Raw genomic sequence first — 16,796 nt, 5'->3', positions numbered from 1 at the left:
GTCAAGTTATCTTTTAAACAGAATCTCTGTTACATTAAAACTAAATTGTTATTTAATATTTTAAGAAGTGTTCTTCATATATTTATATTAGGAATAATGCATCTAAAAACTTAAACCGGCAGTTTGTTAGCATATTTGGAACAAAGATTGGTTCTTGGATATGGCCAAAACCTTACAAGCGGGGTTAGCCAAAGTCTGGGACAGGCTGCAGGGAATAATTGGAGATGAGGTGGGTTCATCTTTTGGTCGTTTGTTATCCAAGGTTGTGATTGGTCGGTATTTAGGTACTATTGTTGTTGCAACTGTTTCGTTGACAGTCAAGTGTGTTAGTCTGTGCTGTAATATTTTTATGACTAAATTCCTGCCAAAAATTTCGCTGTGCTGTCTAGGTATTTAACATTTAACATTTTATATCATCTGATTAGGGCTTGTTCTTCTTGTGTTTATGTATTCAACTTTGTTGTCTATTTTTGAGGTTTTCTATGAAATACAGTGTCAACTAGCAATGAGTTAGTCCTTAAAATTGGTTTAATTCAACTCGGAAGAGGTATAAATAAATATCAGAGGTAAAGAAATTAGTAATATGAATTAACATAATTTAACAAAGTGATCGTCAAACAAATATAATTTTATTACATAAATTTCTTTCAAACTTTAATTATTCTTGCCAATTGGACCAAGTGGGCCGATCTGTAATGCAAATCGACTAACGTGTCTATAATGCAATACATGCGTCACTGAGAAATGCTCTTTTTTTGCCCTTTTTTGATGTTTGAACCTTATGCATAGTATTTCTAAATAATTCGAAATATATTTTCTTGTCGTTCAATAAATTCGTATAAGACGAAAATCAGCTCCATTAATAGCACAAAAAAAGGTTTTGTTGTGTTAACTCTAATATTTTTGTGCTTACAACATAACGGTTGTTCCATAATAAAACAAATGACGAGTACGAGTCTCGGAAAGTATTGATATAAACAAATATTTTGTCGGATTATATAAGTACAGCTAAGAAGTAGGTGGATATAACAAATTTACCTTGAGACAGCTCACTTAATAATGTATCTTATAGCAAACGAACTGTAACGGTTATAATGGGGCATTCACTTTTAAAAAATGATTCAGTTTTGTGTCCTGTTTAGCGTTTTCTCGCATTTAAAGCTTCAAAACTACAGGTGTGCTAGAGCTAAATACATTTTTTTTTAATGTATGGCTATTCAAGTCCAAAAACTTGGTTACTTTTGCAAGGAAATATTTCTCAATAAGCTTGGGTCTTTATTTGGCGTTATTTTAGAGTCGTAAAGAACGCTAAAACTTTCGGGACGACTCCCGCTGAAACACCGAGGAAGTTTCCGGGCGCCGCGAGGCAGACTGCTGTTGGAAGACAGCCCGAGACACGCTGCAACACTTGGGCATTGTTCATTTTGTGAACTATTAACATTTTTAGAAGTCAACAATTGAATGAAAATAGTATTTTTATGGGCATTCCATAAAACCTTAATTTTAAGTGACTCGTAAAATTTTCAATAATTTTTTACATAATTGATAAAACTTCACAATGTTATATTGTATAAACTGAAAAAAAATCATAACATTTATGTATAAACTATTGATTTCGTAAAACCTATTGTTAGAATATCTTAGCAAAAATATATTTTAAGGACTTTTCATGAAAACTAAAAAATATTATTTTACTAATGTTTTGTCTATGTCAAATCTATTAGGTTAGTTAAAAAAATAAGGTTAAAAATATTACCATAGACGCTGCTATTTCTCTATCCTAAAAGTGAAATGGTAAAAGTTTTATTGTAATGCCAATTTTTATGTTATTGATATTGTTATAATTAAAGCGTTTACAGATAGACATTATTTTAGTTTTTATACTTTTTAAATTAATCTACATCCATTTAATTCAATTCATAACTTCCACAGAAACAACACAGAAATACATGTATTTCATATAGAAAAAGAAATATATTAAGTTGTCTATTCTTAGAATATAACGTATACTTATATCCGAGAGAGATGTAATCATAGACGGTCATATACAACAGTAACCTTGCGTGGACACGGATAAAGTAATGATCCATGACCTACGGTAAGGTACAACCCATAGCTCTGGTCCGGAGTGATTAGGCAAACCACAGAGAACTGAAACTAGTTTCGCTTGACTAGGTTACAAAGCCGGTCACTCCAAACGCGAATTCACTATTTTAACTTTGTGCTACCTTGCTCGGATTAGACACCTGCAAGAACGATTTGCGACAAGAAAACTATCCAGTGAATGCCTTCTTTTTTTTCCAGAGACTGTGTAGAGGCTTACTTGTCATCTGTCCGTAAACTGTACTACAAAAATATATTAATTTTAAGTTAAGTTGTATTCTTAGCTCTTCTATAATGCCTGTTTTTCTTGGAAACTAAAAATATACTTAATACCATTGAAAAAGCCTTTCATGAATTGGGAAAACTAAGGTTTTGTATACAGCTTTTGTGTTAGGAAATCCACAATTTACAAAAATATTTGAAAAGTGATTTATAACTGTATGTCATGCGTATTTTTCAACGAATATATTTACACATAATTTTGAACGTGGGTCCTAGTAAAGCATTTCACTACTTTATACGTTTACCTACTATTCTGAAGGACCTTACGAAGCTTTATTACAACTATATGTATGAATGTAGATAATTATTTCCCCATATATTGCTTAGTACCAGCATTTAGACTCCTATTCACTAAAAGAATTCATATTCATCCCGGATCACACAATGTTTATAAAGATGGCTGCGGTAAACAAAAATATCGAACTCAATTTTAAAACCCTAATAAAAAATTTACATTTTGGTTGAAAACTTCAACCCTTTTGATCTCATTTGTGGGGTTTGGAGGAAAGTTAAAATCTAAAGGGCAAACTGTTTCCTTCATAAGTGAAACAACTCTAAATACAAAATGTTTTTCACATAATCTATTTTGTGATAAATCGTGAAATAAATACGACCAACGTTTTACTATATTTTTAGCATTATGAAAAAAATAATTCAAAGAGATTTTTTATTTTTCTACGTAAGCGTCAAGCAAACCAATTAAAAAAAAGAAATAACATATTTAATGGCAGCCGACTATCTTAAATATTTATGTTGGAATGTTTTTAATTAAGGGAATAAAAATAAGCCTGAAGGGACGCTGTCTAAATTTTTTACATGAATTGTTTATTCATGAGGAATGAATACTGATATTGAAAAAAATTAACCCAATTTAATTTTTTTTTTGTTTGTACGCTTAACAAAACAATTATTTCAGTTAAAAATATTCGATGAGAAGTTAATTGTGAATTATTTGCAGTTGAAGCGCTGTACAAAAAAATATATGATATAAATATTTGAGTGTCATGTGGTGGATATTAATGTTACACTTTGTTAGTAGATTTAATAAAAAAAATAGAGTATGTTTTATTTTCTTTTTCTACAATTATAGATTTTTTTATGTAAATAATATAGCAATCGCAAACAATAAAGCTCAGATACGTGCGTTGTTTTTGCAAAGAAATATTAAGGTCAATGCAGCGAACGATTCGAAGTGTAAAATTTGGTGTATTTATCACTTTCCGCTTTATTTATTTGTTATATATATAGATAATTAAAGTTAGGTTTGTTTATGGAAATAGGGCTTTGCTGGTGACGTTAAGTGTGGGGCCTTTCACCATATTTATTCTTTGCTTTAGTTCTTAGGTTCGGTTGAGTGAAGTTCATTAAGTTTCCTGTTCAAGGGGGAAAAATAAAAATATTAAAAAAATTAATTCCTTTGTTCCAGGGAAGTCTTAACTCACAAAAGGAAAATTATTTTTTAGTTTAGTTCAGTATTAAGATTGAAGATAAAGCATGACTTCATATAGAAATAATATTTTAAGAAATAAAATAAATAATATCACATCCACAGCATTTTTAAACAGCTAAATATCTTTTTTTAATTATATGTAGTGATTAACTATTTATTCTCCCAGGAAACCTTAAAAATACCGATTATTTTTAACGTTGAGAAGAAATTTACTATAAATAATTTCAATTACAAAAAGTAAAACTTTTAAACTTTTTTTTTATGCTCGGTAGAATTCTCTCAATACACGTCACATGAAAACTGTTACTGATGTATCATATAAAAAATTAATCAACGTAAATGAAGCGGTAAAAAGGTATTGAAGCTAAACTGTGAGAAAGTCAAAGGCAAAGACAAGCCGCGGACAGCTAGGACAGCCGAAATACCCGGGACAGTCGGCGACTAGTGCTGGTTCCTAAAGGTTTTGGAGTAGTTCAGTGGTCAGGAGAGACCCAGAGGCGGCGGAGGCCACGTGGTTCATCGAGCGAGGCGTCGTTAATCACGTCGACTACTGCAGGTCGATGCCGGCCCAGAAGCGCGCGGAGGCTGATTGGAAGTATGAGTCGCTTCCCTCCCCGCATCAGACACGGGAACGAGGCCTGCTGCTAAGGGGCCCGCATGGCTAGGGGCGTATCTGTGTTGGTGAGACTGTACCATAAGCGTGACGCCTCTAAGCGCAATTCTATGAACTGGCACGCAGAATTTTCGTCGTGCATAGGACAGCTATGAAATTTGAGCGGTGACCGTAATATTGTATGGCGGAGAAATATAGATTAATGTGTAATGCAGGTTCCTTAAGTGCTTCCATGAATCTGTGCCGGTTAAGTTAAGTCTAAATATCACCCTGAAAACACGTGTTGTAGCCTTTTTTATTTAACTCTTCTAACAATCCAGTTTAAAAACTTAATAAACGAAACTCCTTTTCGGCCCTCAGCGCATTCTTAAATGTTTTTCGTGAACAGACCACTGTTGGCTATGTTGACTAGTGTCCCTGAGCTCTGCGCACCGGGTAGGCGGGGCACAGTGGGCACAGTGGTCACAGTGGTCACAGTGGTCACAGTGGGCACGGTGGTCACAGTGGGCACAGTGGGCACAGTGGGCACAGTGGTCACAGTGGTCACAGTGGGCACAGTGGTCACGGTGGTCACAGTGGTCACAGTGGGCACAGTGGGCACAGTGGGCACAGTGGTCACAGTGGTCACAGTGGGCACAGTGGTCACAGTGGGCACAGTGGTCACAGTGGGCACAGTGGGCCCAGTGGGCACAGTGGGCACAGTGGTCACAGTGGGCACAGTGGTCACAGTGGGCACAGTGGTCACAGTGGTCACAGTGGGCACAGTGGTCACAGTGGTCACAGTGGTCACAGTGGGCACGGTGGTCACAGTGGGCACAGTGGGCACAGTGGGCACAGTGGTCACAGTGGGCACAGTGGTCACAGTGGGCACAGTGGTCACAGTGGGCACAGTGGTCACGGTGGTCACAGTGGGCACAGTGGGCACAGTGGGCACAGTGGTCACAGTGGGCACAGTGGTCACAGTGGGCACAGTGGGCACAGTGGTCACAGTGGGCACAGTGGGCACAGTGGGCACAGTGGGCACAGTGGGCACAGTGGGCACAGTGGTCACAGTGGGCACAGTGGTCACAGTGGGCACAGTGGTCACGGTGGTCACAGTGGGCACAGTGGGCACAGTGGGCACAGTGGGCACAGTGGTCACAGTGGGCACAGTGGTCACAGTGGGCACAGTGGTCACGGTGGTCACAGTGGGCACAGTGGGCACAGTGGGCACAGTGGGCACAGTGGTCACAGTGGGCACAGTGGTCACAGTGGGCACAGTGGGCACAGTGGTCACAGTGGGCACAGTGGTCACAGTGGGCACAGTGGGCACAGTGGGCACAGTGGTCACAGTGGGCACAGTGGGCACGGTGGTCACAGTGGTCACAGTGGGCACGGTGGTCACAGTGGGCACAGTGGGCACAGTGGTCACAGTGGGCACAGTGGTCACAGTGGGCACAGTGGTCACGGTGGTCACAGTGGGCACAGTGGGCACGGTGGGCACGGTGGGCACAGTGGGCACAGTGGGCCCAGTGGGCACGGTGGGCACGGTGGGCACAGTGGGCACGGTGGTCACAGTGGTCACAGTGGGCACAGTGGGCACAGTGGTCACAGTGGGCACAGTGGGCACAGTGGTCACAGTGGTCACAGTGGGCACAGTGGTCACAGTGGGCACAGTGGTCACAGTGTGCACAGTGGTCACAGTGGGCACAGTGGGCACAGTGGTCACAGTGGGCACAGTGGGCCCAGTGGGCACAGTGGGCACAGTGGTCACAGTGGGCACAGTGGTCACAGTGGGCACAGTGGTCACAGTGGTCACAGTGGTCACAGTGGGCACGGTGGTCACAGTGGGCACAGTGGGCACAGTGGGCACAGTGGTCACAGTGGGCACAGTGGTCACAGTGGGCACAGTGGTCACAGTGGGCACAGTGGGCACAGTGGTCACAGTGGGCACAGTGGGCCCAGTGGGCACAGTGGGCACAGTGGTCACAGTGGGCACAGTGGTCACAGTGGGCACAGTGGTCACAGTGGGCACAGTGGGCACAGTGGTCACAGTGGCACAGTGGGCACAGTGAGCACAGTGGTCACAATGGGCACAGTGCGCACAGTGGTCACAGTGGGCACAGTGGGCACAGTGGAACAGTGGGCACAGTGGGCACAGTGGGCACAGTGGTCACAGTGGCACAGTGGGCACAGTGGTCACGGTGGTCACAGTGGGCACAGTGGTCACAGTGGGCACAGTGGGCACAGTGGGCACAGTGGTCACAGTGGTCACAGTGGGCACAGTGGTCTCGTGTGTTTGGGCTGGGAGGCCTCGCCCCAGCAGCGCGGCTGTTTCTCTACCCGCACAGCTCCGTGTCGACCCGACCTCTGGCGTCCAGCGGCGACCCGAGCACCGCACAGCGGCTCGGGTCGCGGGACGTGATCCTGACGATAGTTCGCATGTGTCCTACAGTCCATTACTGCTCCTCAAACACTCACCAACAGACACTCGAAATAAGCGGAGGAAATGAGAATTGTTTTACCATCATATGAAATAAAGTGTAAAGTGCAGCATTAAGCATTACCTATAGAGCTCTGTGCGCAACACCAGAAAGTGAATCAAGTGACCATTTCTCTCTATGTGCAAGGCAGCGATTAGGTATAATTTACTTCATGTTGTGTAGCATGCATTTGTGGAAATATTTAAAATTTTATTCTTGGAATTTTTACAAATTTCAGTGCAAGTTTTTAAAATAGTTTCGTAAATATTCTTATGGAAGTTAAATATATGGCACAAGATAATTTCCCCAATCAAACTCAAGTTGCGTTAGTTATTACGTGAACCTATTTGAGGAACTTCTGATGTCGTGTCGTAGTCCCTCGACGAAAAAATTAACTGTTCGTGGGTAGTGTGGCATCTGTGGTTCTCCGATGGCACCCCTTTATCATTCGTGCCCATGAACTGGACGTTTGTGTGAGGGGAGTAAACGGAGTAGAAACAACTAGCCTACGGAAATTCCCATTATTTTCTCGGCAAGCGAATATATTCCCTCCAGTATTCACGCACACAGAGATGAAGGAAAACGGTAAAAGATCCGCATTGTAGTTGCGTGGTCATAGATTCCCCTTGGATCTAGGCCAGAGGTTGGCAGTCCACGGCTCTCGTCACAGTGTGTGATGGCTCTGCCACTACTGTGACTGCTGCCACTCACGAGGCATGACCTCAGTCTGTGCTCGCTCCTGCCAGCTCTCGCCTGGGCCTTTATTCCATCATTAACTACAATCCTTGTGTCACCTCATGGCTACCATATGGTGCACATTTACATGTTTATTTACTAAGTAGCCTTTATTTTTTAAGACCTTATGTTCAATTTGTGAATAACATATTTTTATTTTATCTCTTTTTGTATCGTTTTAAAATTCCACGTAGGTACAGTGAAAATACCGGTACATTACATACATATACAATACACACATGTAAAATACATTGGAGAATATGTTTACTTAATATTTGGCTCATCTCACTTCGAAGTATGCCGATCTCTAACCTAGACAGATACCAAATGTACAGAAACTCCAACGTGAAGCATCGACGGATAATGTTTTGCAAGGAACGTAAAACCTCGGCGAGAACTAACAGGCAATCGGAAACCTCTCCCGCGAATATTGGTGCTTGACGTTTTGCTCATTTCAGATTTTGTGAAACTATAATTTTTTTTAATGTGACAGTTAATAAAAGTGTACGCATTGCCCAGCTGTAGAACCACATAAACTGAAACCATACCGTGGCTGTGTCAAAAGTGTATTATTAGGAATATACACTGAATTACGACTAAAATCAGATAACTTAGAGCTTAAAATCTGGTAAAAATTATCAGGAAAACATATAATGAAATAAAACATAGGTAGATATATAATACCTTAAAATGAAAATATTATTACATGACTTGCCATTGCTTTATTGGGAGGCTGAAAAATAGCCTTGGCATAAATAGGCACTCAAATATTATGGATTCAAAGTATCTGCCTTCTAAACGAGTCCATTATGCGAACAGACAGGTAATGATGCGACGAGATCAGGCATTATGTATGTTAGGCAAGCCGCTTCTCACAACTCCTGTAGGGGCTGCATACCCATCAGGCGCTATCTCGGTCCACGGTAAGCTAGCGCCGTCTTCAGGCACGACCATTGAGGGCAACAGGGCCAGGCACGGGGTCGACGTGGCAACACCGCCCCTGCGAGGACGGTGACTGACAGCGCTCTGTCATTCTTCATGTGTGCTGTCGCGAGATAATTGAGGGTCTGTTTACTATGTGACTGTATATTCCCTCTTCACTTGTTTCTAACGCAAATGCGGCGAAATTTTAAATCATATTTTAACATAGTAGATTTATTTTAATAGTGCTTTGAACAATAATGCCTACGTTATCCATATTGAATTTTAAACAATATTATTTCTTTATTTATAAAAAAGATTAATATTTATTCGTTAGGGCCTAATGTTTACCACCTTCCCTCCAAAAAAAAATACTTAAATAATTTTTTCCGTAATTATATAAGGTTTTTTAACATAATTTATTACTGAGTGGTTAAATACATGCTGTTACCTCGTGGCCGTTACTCATTAACTGGGTTACACTTCAACCTTACAGAGAGACACTGTTACCTGCATGAAAAACCAAGCACGCCCATTGAGCTTTTGTTCTGAGATTGAATTATTGGTATTTTAAAACCAACTGTGATTCTAACCAAAAAAAAACTTTTACAGTATATTTGTAATTTTTGTTTTATAACTTAATAAAGGCTAAGTTAACCTTAACGCGAATGTTATTTGGTTTGTAACTGTTAACACGTTCCAGAAATATTTATGTACAGCTATTTTAGGTAGCTATAATAAACTGTTCGAGGTGATACAGATTAATTCAGAAATTTATATGAATTAAAATTATAATATAGCCATGAATTAATTTTTATTATTAGCTATATTATATCCGAAAGTAAAATACTAACTTAAAGTTGGTGTAGAAACCAGACCTTTAAGATCACATGTGTGAATTGGAACAATAATACCTTGCAAGCCACAGCTGAGAGAGCGTCAGTATTGTTCAGGCGAAGTTTGTGTGTGCTCACCTTACGTGGAAGAAAATAGCAAGACTTTCAGCAGTTTCTAAACAGCACCGGCATCCCATCACTGCGGCTCACTTATTGCGCCCTGCTGAATGTGAACATTCAATATGAAGTGCAATCTACCTACTGAAATAACTATTGGTGAAGTCTGAGTGATTTGTGCCTTATCGTGTGAACACAAATATGTAAATCATATAAAAATAAAGTAAGTTATTACAGTGATAACCAATGCGTGTTAAAATTCTAAATATTTCTTCTATTTTAAAGTCCCCCCCGCCCCTCGAAGTAGCTGCCGTGCCGGCCACTGCGCTCCGCGCCGCTGGTTATAAAAGTGCTGACGTCAGCCCTGCGCCGAGGGCGGGGAGATGCCGCTCTGAGGGAGACAGCTCGGGGGGACACGCGCAGCCTGGAATAGCGCGCTAATTGCATGACGCGGCGCGGAGCAGCGACGCCGCTCATTGCTCGCTAAATCAGGAGACGAGGGTCGCCACTTAGGCGCCGGCCGGGAATAGCCGGCCCGCCACAGCCTGATGGCGTCCATAATGGATTGGCGAAACACGTCCCGTCAGTTGGGGTCCAAATAGAATTAACGCCCCTGCGAAGTTGGGGCGCGGATAAAAATCTCTCCTGGTCGTGTGTCAGGCCTTGCGCCTGTCAACGCCATTCCCCCCACTTATATTTAAACTCTCTGTTTCCCGCTCCGTGATTGGTGCGCTCCGCGGGGGTGTGACCTAGCGGGGTCGTCCGTGGGAGTAGCTCGCTGGCGCTGCAGAGTTGCCAGACACTTCGCGCTAATTGGGTCCCGTGACGCGCCTCCAGCCCTTGACAAGAGCTGCGGCCTGAAATATGCATGGCGCGACGGCTCTCGACATGCACGCCTCCGCCCACCCGGCAACACCGCCCCAGGTCTGTGCGGCGCGAACACGCCGCAGGCCCACATGCAGGCTGTCCCCCGCAACATTCAGTACGCATTAATACAGAGTGTTCGTTCAAGGTCACAGTTAAAGAGTAACTTAAACAGGTGCGAGAACTGCTTTGTTGTTCACTCGCCTGCAGGGCGAAAGAATGGCTCTTTCCCCTGTGAACCTGTAATCTTTATTTGGCAACAAGATGGAGCACCTCCCCATTGGAATCTCTTTGTACAAGATTGTTTGACCGACGAAGACTCTGGCAGTTGTATTGGTCGTAATGATTGACATAACCTAACATATCGCCATGCGATTGTTTTCTTTCGGGGCTTTATAAAAGATCGTGTCTACGTTCCGCCGCTACCTAATGATTTTTCATAGTCGCTGCACAGAATTACTCCGGACGTGTTAACCAAAGTGTGGGAAGAACGGGACTTTATGTGGTGTTATGTGCCGTTTAATTAAAGGTGCAGATATCGAAAATTTGTAAAATAAAAGGTTAGCATCCTACAAATGGATGTATGATTGGGTGTTAATAGTCTTAATTAAACTGTTATAATATACCACTGAAACTAGGACATTCTTTTATGGACATTCTGTATTATTCGCAATATTGGCAGGAATTAAAGTATCGCTATTGGGACAAAAACTACAGCTCCGTGCACTTGCGGGCTTGGCGTTAGTGCGTGTCCTACACGTCACGAGCTATCTGGCCTCGTCTCCCACACCCCCAATCCTAGCTCCGGGTCGCCAGGCGCGGCGCTGTTGCCAGGTCTCTGGCAACACGGCTGGCGTGGCGGTCAGATCTCAGATATTAGCTCAGCTGCTTCACAGCAGATTAGTCAGTTGTTATTTGTTATGTTTAATGGGTTATTTGAATTGGGATTTTTTTTCTGAAACATTTTACCTCATTGTGTGCATTAAGTACTGTGTTTGGTAGCAGTGTAGGATTAATATGTATGAATATATATATATATATATATATATATATATATTTATTTATTTATTTGTAGGTAGTTCCATACGTATTGGAACTTAATTAATTTCTTGTAGAATGATTTTTTTTTGTTTTAGGAGTAATATTCAAAAAAAATCATTTTAATCCTTTAAAAAAATGTCGCATGACTGCAGATCTTTACAGAGGCACGTTAAAGCTGGATCTGGGCTGAATCGGGGCATTCACGTCTTTGAGAAAACCTCATGGTCTCTCTGATTGTAATTTAATTTAATAAATAGTATAACGCATTTAATTTAATTACCTAATCTTGCAGTAAAGTTCACAACAGTTGCTGTTGAAATGCTGATTGTTGATTAGTAATTGAGGCACATATAAAGGAACTAGTTACATTAAGCACTCTCTGAGACATGTTAAAGGCAATTTATATTTTTAGTAAAAATTTGTTATTTTTTAATAGTATTTTGTTACTTACTTGACGATTATTAAATGTTATAAAGAGTTACTTGAAGTCAGAACTTGGCAACAACTTGTTTCGGCTACATTTCAGTTCTCACTAGTGAGAACTTACACAGATGAAGCGGGTGTCATTTGTTCGATTTAATCTCACTTGCTGAAAAGTGAGTCATCGTACAAATTATATTTTATTGCTCAAACGCTAAATTGAAATTGTAAAATTTTGTTTCTATTAATATAATATTTTAAGCTGTTTTTCTTCCGATATTAAATTTTGAATAAGTGTGACGATAAAATTTTATTTCTAAACTTTTTTGACTTTTTTTATATACGGCATCACGAACACTGGGCTATATTCTTTCGGTCCATTTAAATAGAAATATCGTTTCGTTACTCTAGGCTCAGGAAAGCTTATTGCAGTTGATTACAGTATTTATTGAAATTTTAAATTATAATATGAATAAACTTATCAGCGTCAAAACAGACATGAGCAGGTAATACCTTAAATTCGTCTACACTGCAAAATTATTTTGTAAATGGAACAAAAATGTTCATGTTAAATTTCAGATAATTATAAATTATTAAAGTTTTACGAAAACAACTTCATCGTTCAAAAAGAGAGTTTGGATTCTTACCCGTGCATTTATTTATTGTGTTGTTCCAGTACCTCCAATAGCCTGAATAACTATCTAGTAGTCCTCATAACCGTGAACATTAATAAGTATAATAACACAAATTTACGTCTAATTATTCAAATATAATTATCTTCTCCACGTTTAAAAAAATATTTTTGGATGAAATATCAATAAAAATATAAAATAATGTTTCCTATTTTTGTGTGAAATACTCAGTATTATTTCGGAACACGTATTTTATATATGCAATTTACGATATATTTCTTGTAGTGTTATAAACTCTTTCTTGGCAGCTGGTTGTGAAAGTAGAGGATTGTGTAGAGCAGTCCCGGGCAGACACGCCTGCCTGTGCCGAGACACGTGGGGAGTGCGGGGCTCGCCGCCTGCCGACACGCCTCCCGCGCGACACGTCTCCGCGGGGACTGCGCCTCGGCGCCGCTGCATTATGGACGAGACGCGGTAATGGCCGTTCCTCGTACCGCGTCAATCATGCGTCAGCGCCCCCTCCCCCCGCGACCACCGTCTCCCGAATATTTCAGGACGCGCTCGTGTTTCCGCCCTCCACACGCCACTCTCCCCGCCAATCAGCCCCCCCTCCCCCCCCCCCCCCCGCCGGCGGTGGACACGGCTGTGTCGCTGCGAACAAGCGCCCATCAGCCGCCCCTGTGTCCCGGGGCGGCCTGCAGTCGCATGCAGGGGCTATTTTTACAACCGAGGAGTAGGACTTTGTTGCAGGGTTCACATTTCATACAGCATAACCCTAAAATAAAAAATTTCGAAAAACAAAATAATGGAAAAATTTTTAAATGTAAAATTGGTAAGCCTGTTTTATCACACAACCATGCATTTTCTTAAAGCGTTTAACATCTTTGATACAACAGCTAAAAGAAGTATAGCGAAAAGTCCATTAATTTATTTCGGGATTTTAAAGTCTAAAAATAATACACAAGACATGAAATACATACGATATTAATATATATATATATATATATATATATATATATATATTGAGAAAAATGTGTATAGGTCTACTAGGCAACCAGGGCCTATCATCGGCAGGATGTGCCTGGTCTGCTGGTTCCTGGCTCGGAGAGATCCAGGACAGGGCCAGAAGGACTAGTTCCTCGCTGAGAACACGACGAGGAACTCTCCAGACTGCTAATTGGACGCTAATCCACAAGCAAGCTACGCCTACGGAGACTCAAGTGCGCTGTACTGCAGAACTTCGCTCCTTCATGGCAGGGGAGAAGGTGGGCGTGGACGTGGGCGTGGTCTAGGTTAATGAGAGAGCATTCTGCGGCCAGCAGCGAGGACCAATGAGCTTATTCCACTGCGCAGTCGTCATAAGTTTCATCAAACATATACGTAATGATTTAAGGAATCACTTAAAACATTATACAAAGTTTTGTTCTTTTAAAGAAACTATAGTTAAATAAGTATCTATAAGTATTTAGATCATGTGAGAAAATTGGCTTGTATTTACAATAGCTGGGATTTTCCTATAAACTCGTGCTGATGCTGCTCAATGGAAACACTTCCCTGCAGCTCCCCCAAGATAAAGCAGACGTCTGCCGGCTCCGGTTCAGAAGTTTGTCACTTGGAAGAACCGGTTTGGCGAAATTCTTACATAGGTGTCAGAATATAAAGATTTTTAGACATAAAGGGAATTATGCACTGCATGCGCTATGCTAGCGTGGTGATACGCCCGGGCGGCTCCATATTAAATTAATACAAGTTCATCCAGTGACAACCGTTAAAGCCACTTTCATGTATGAAAGTATTTTCAAGATTCACAACAAGTACGTCTTAATCTATGAAAGTCTACATGCTGAGGGGTAATATTTAACATTAACATGTGATTAACATGATGTAGCTGCTGCATGACGGCACGCGTACAATCTCACTTGACAAAGAAATGTACTTACTATACTCATGGTTCTTATTTTTTCCATAGAATAAATATTGTCTGTGTTTATATACATATATATTAATCAGTTTCAGTTAGTAAAAAACTGTAGAACCGAATCAGTATGCACACGATGAAATAGGCGATGTAGCCCGGAGGTTTGCAGCAGAAGGGAAACAAATGAACCTCGCGCGACGCCGTCCCAATGCGAGCCGTGGTCGTCAGGAAACCCTCGAGCGAGCAGTTAGCTCGGCGCTGCACACCTCGCACCTCGTCCCTCGCCCCGGTGCCGAGAGCGGCTCGCCGATGTACCTGTCTGCTGGCGTAGTGGCCGTCACGACAAGCTGGTTGTCACGTGTTTTCAGGCCATCCTCGCCTGCATGGAGAACCAGAGTAGCAACATAGCAAATAAAAAGTCCAGATCTTGTATGCATGCAGTGTTATCTACATCCAGAAGGAGATACACTCCTTCCAATCACAATCGGGAGAGCCTCAGCTACGGATGAGGCAACCGATCCCAGCATCACCACCAAGAAACCCCTAGCTCACCCAGCTTGCCAACAGTTGACTGTGACCTTATCCCAAATGTCACAGTATTGCTGGTACTTACCCCGATCTACCACTTCACTCTGGGACTCATCAGTCACCCAGAAGACCCGTGGTCCGGGAAGGCCTACCCAGCCTCTCCTAGCTGTCCAGGCTAGTGCCAGAGCTCTCAGAATTAGGGAGTCCTTCTCCCGGCTTGCTCCAAGCTATAGAAGAACCATCACCAAGTGCGAGACCTACCCAATCTGACGTCAGAGTAAACCTCAGCGGAGATCAATTCACGTCAAAGGATCATCCCGCACTACTAACACATTTAAGTCACTTCAGTAGGTTTCAGACAGTTCGCGACCAACTGCTAGAACCAACAGCCAGCTGTCAGAACGTCTCGGAAGCCTCGGATGACCGCACATTCAGCCTGTTTCACCATCTCTCGTCCCCATTCAAACAACTGAGTATGCCTGAGGCAGGTTCCTCCATCGGTGCCACGAGTGTCGACAAGAGTGTTGGATCGTGTCTCTGATCACGAGAGACGGCAACACCTCCAACACCGCAGGGGTCAGGGGCACTCCCGATGCCGGGTGTCGCGCGGGGGCGGATGACGTCACCGGCCGGGGGTGGAGCCGACACGCTGTCACGCCGCCGGGGATGTCCTCAGGCCTCACCGGCAACACCGGCCGGCAGCTCGGCTGGATTATTCATGCCGCCGTCTCTTGTTCTCTCCTCCGCCCTGCCTTCCTCGGCTCCACTTGTTCGGCGAGGCCTCCTCGAGCGAGTCCCTCTCATTCTTCTTTCATGCTCCAGGGGGGCGGGGGGGGGGGGGTCCGCAGTCACGAGCAGCCTCTTGGTTTGTGACACGCCAACATTTTTCCTCCCTGCCTCCCCCCACGGCGCGCCAGGCCGTCCTCTGGAGGGTGCTCCAGCTGCGCTGGAGGCGGCCCACTGGAGCCTGCCGGCGCCTCTCACCTGCCCCCGGCGCGCCATGCAGTATTCATGGCCGCCTCCCTCCGCCCCCGGCCCCCGCGAGCGGAGGGGCGGTATGACATGGCGCTGGCTTCCGTGGTCACGGCTCCCTCCTGCCTGCCTCAAGACCACTTACCCTGTATGTGATTGACTCTGTAGCGCCAAGCGTGCCAGCCTCTTCCATAGAGATGTGTAGAAAATAGAAAATGAAAGTGTAACGATAGAGTAACATTTGGAATACATCTACATAAGTATAACACACCTTCATTATTAAAGTGTTTGTTATATTCACCATTTTTCAGTGGGCGTCTTAGGCGCCTTACCAATAACTATGCTTATATTTACCAATAAAGGCTTATATCTCATAAGTTTAGCTCTAAACGTAAAAATGTAAAACTTTTTACAGTTTTGGGAATTATAAGTTTGCGTCACTGGGGATCTTTTGATAATATTTAGAGTTTTGTACGTAAGCCCTTTCAAAAATCATTGTTATTTTTTTTTAATTTTCTTATATATTTGAAGATTATTCATTTATTTAAACAACGTTGGTATTTTTGTATTTTATATGTATAATATATGTTTGTATGCCCATTTTTTTGGACCTTGTGGTTACGCTATTTTGAATTTTTATATTGTATTCTTCTTTTGTAGCCACTTCATTTTTATCTGCTAAAATTATCGTTAAATAGCACAGAAGCAATTAGGATGTATAATTTTTTATCAAATCTTTTTAGCATTTAATATAGATATATGTATCAGAAATAGTTTTCATTTGCATAATATTAAAATTTATGGAATTTTTAATAAAAAGTTTGTGTGTTTTAGATTGAACTGTTATAACCATCATCTTTCAACCAGTGCCTTACAACCTCCTGGTTATACCTATAGTGTTC

At 42.1% G+C, this 16,796-nt stretch overlaps 1 protein-coding gene across 1 annotated transcript; it reads left to right on the top strand.

Moving 5' to 3' along the window:
- The first annotated feature begins 224 nt into the window (after window positions 1–224).
- LOC134527113 (uncharacterized) lies at window positions 225–13,768 on the top strand. The gene is made up of 5 exons (XM_063359474.1): window positions 225–229; window positions 4,888–6,391; window positions 6,705–6,863; window positions 12,785–12,950; window positions 13,713–13,768. Exons 1-5 carry the CDS (start codon window positions 225–227, stop codon window positions 13,766–13,768), a joined length of 1,890 nt encoding a protein of 629 aa, XP_063215544.1.
- Window positions 13,769–16,796: the final 3,028 nt, after the last annotated feature.

The sequence above is a fragment of the Bacillus rossius genome, chromosome 1, assembly GCF_032445375.1.
Source record: "Bacillus rossius redtenbacheri isolate Brsri chromosome 1, Brsri_v3, whole genome shotgun sequence".
In the NCBI taxonomy this organism is placed as follows: Eukaryota; Metazoa; Arthropoda; class Insecta; order Phasmatodea; family Bacillidae; genus Bacillus; species Bacillus rossius.
This window is presented reverse-complemented; position numbering and strand designations above follow the sequence as displayed.

Coding starts and splice junctions, on each gene's coding strand:
- LOC134527113 (XM_063359474.1), top strand. Junction 6,864..12,784: donor GGGACGTGATCCTGACGATA/GTTCGCATGTGT, acceptor CTTTCTTGGCAG/CTGGTTGTGAAAGTAGAGGA. Junction 12,951..13,712: donor TGCATTATGGACGAGACGCG/GTAATGGCCGTT, acceptor GCTGTACTGCAG/AACTTCGCTCCTTCATGGCA.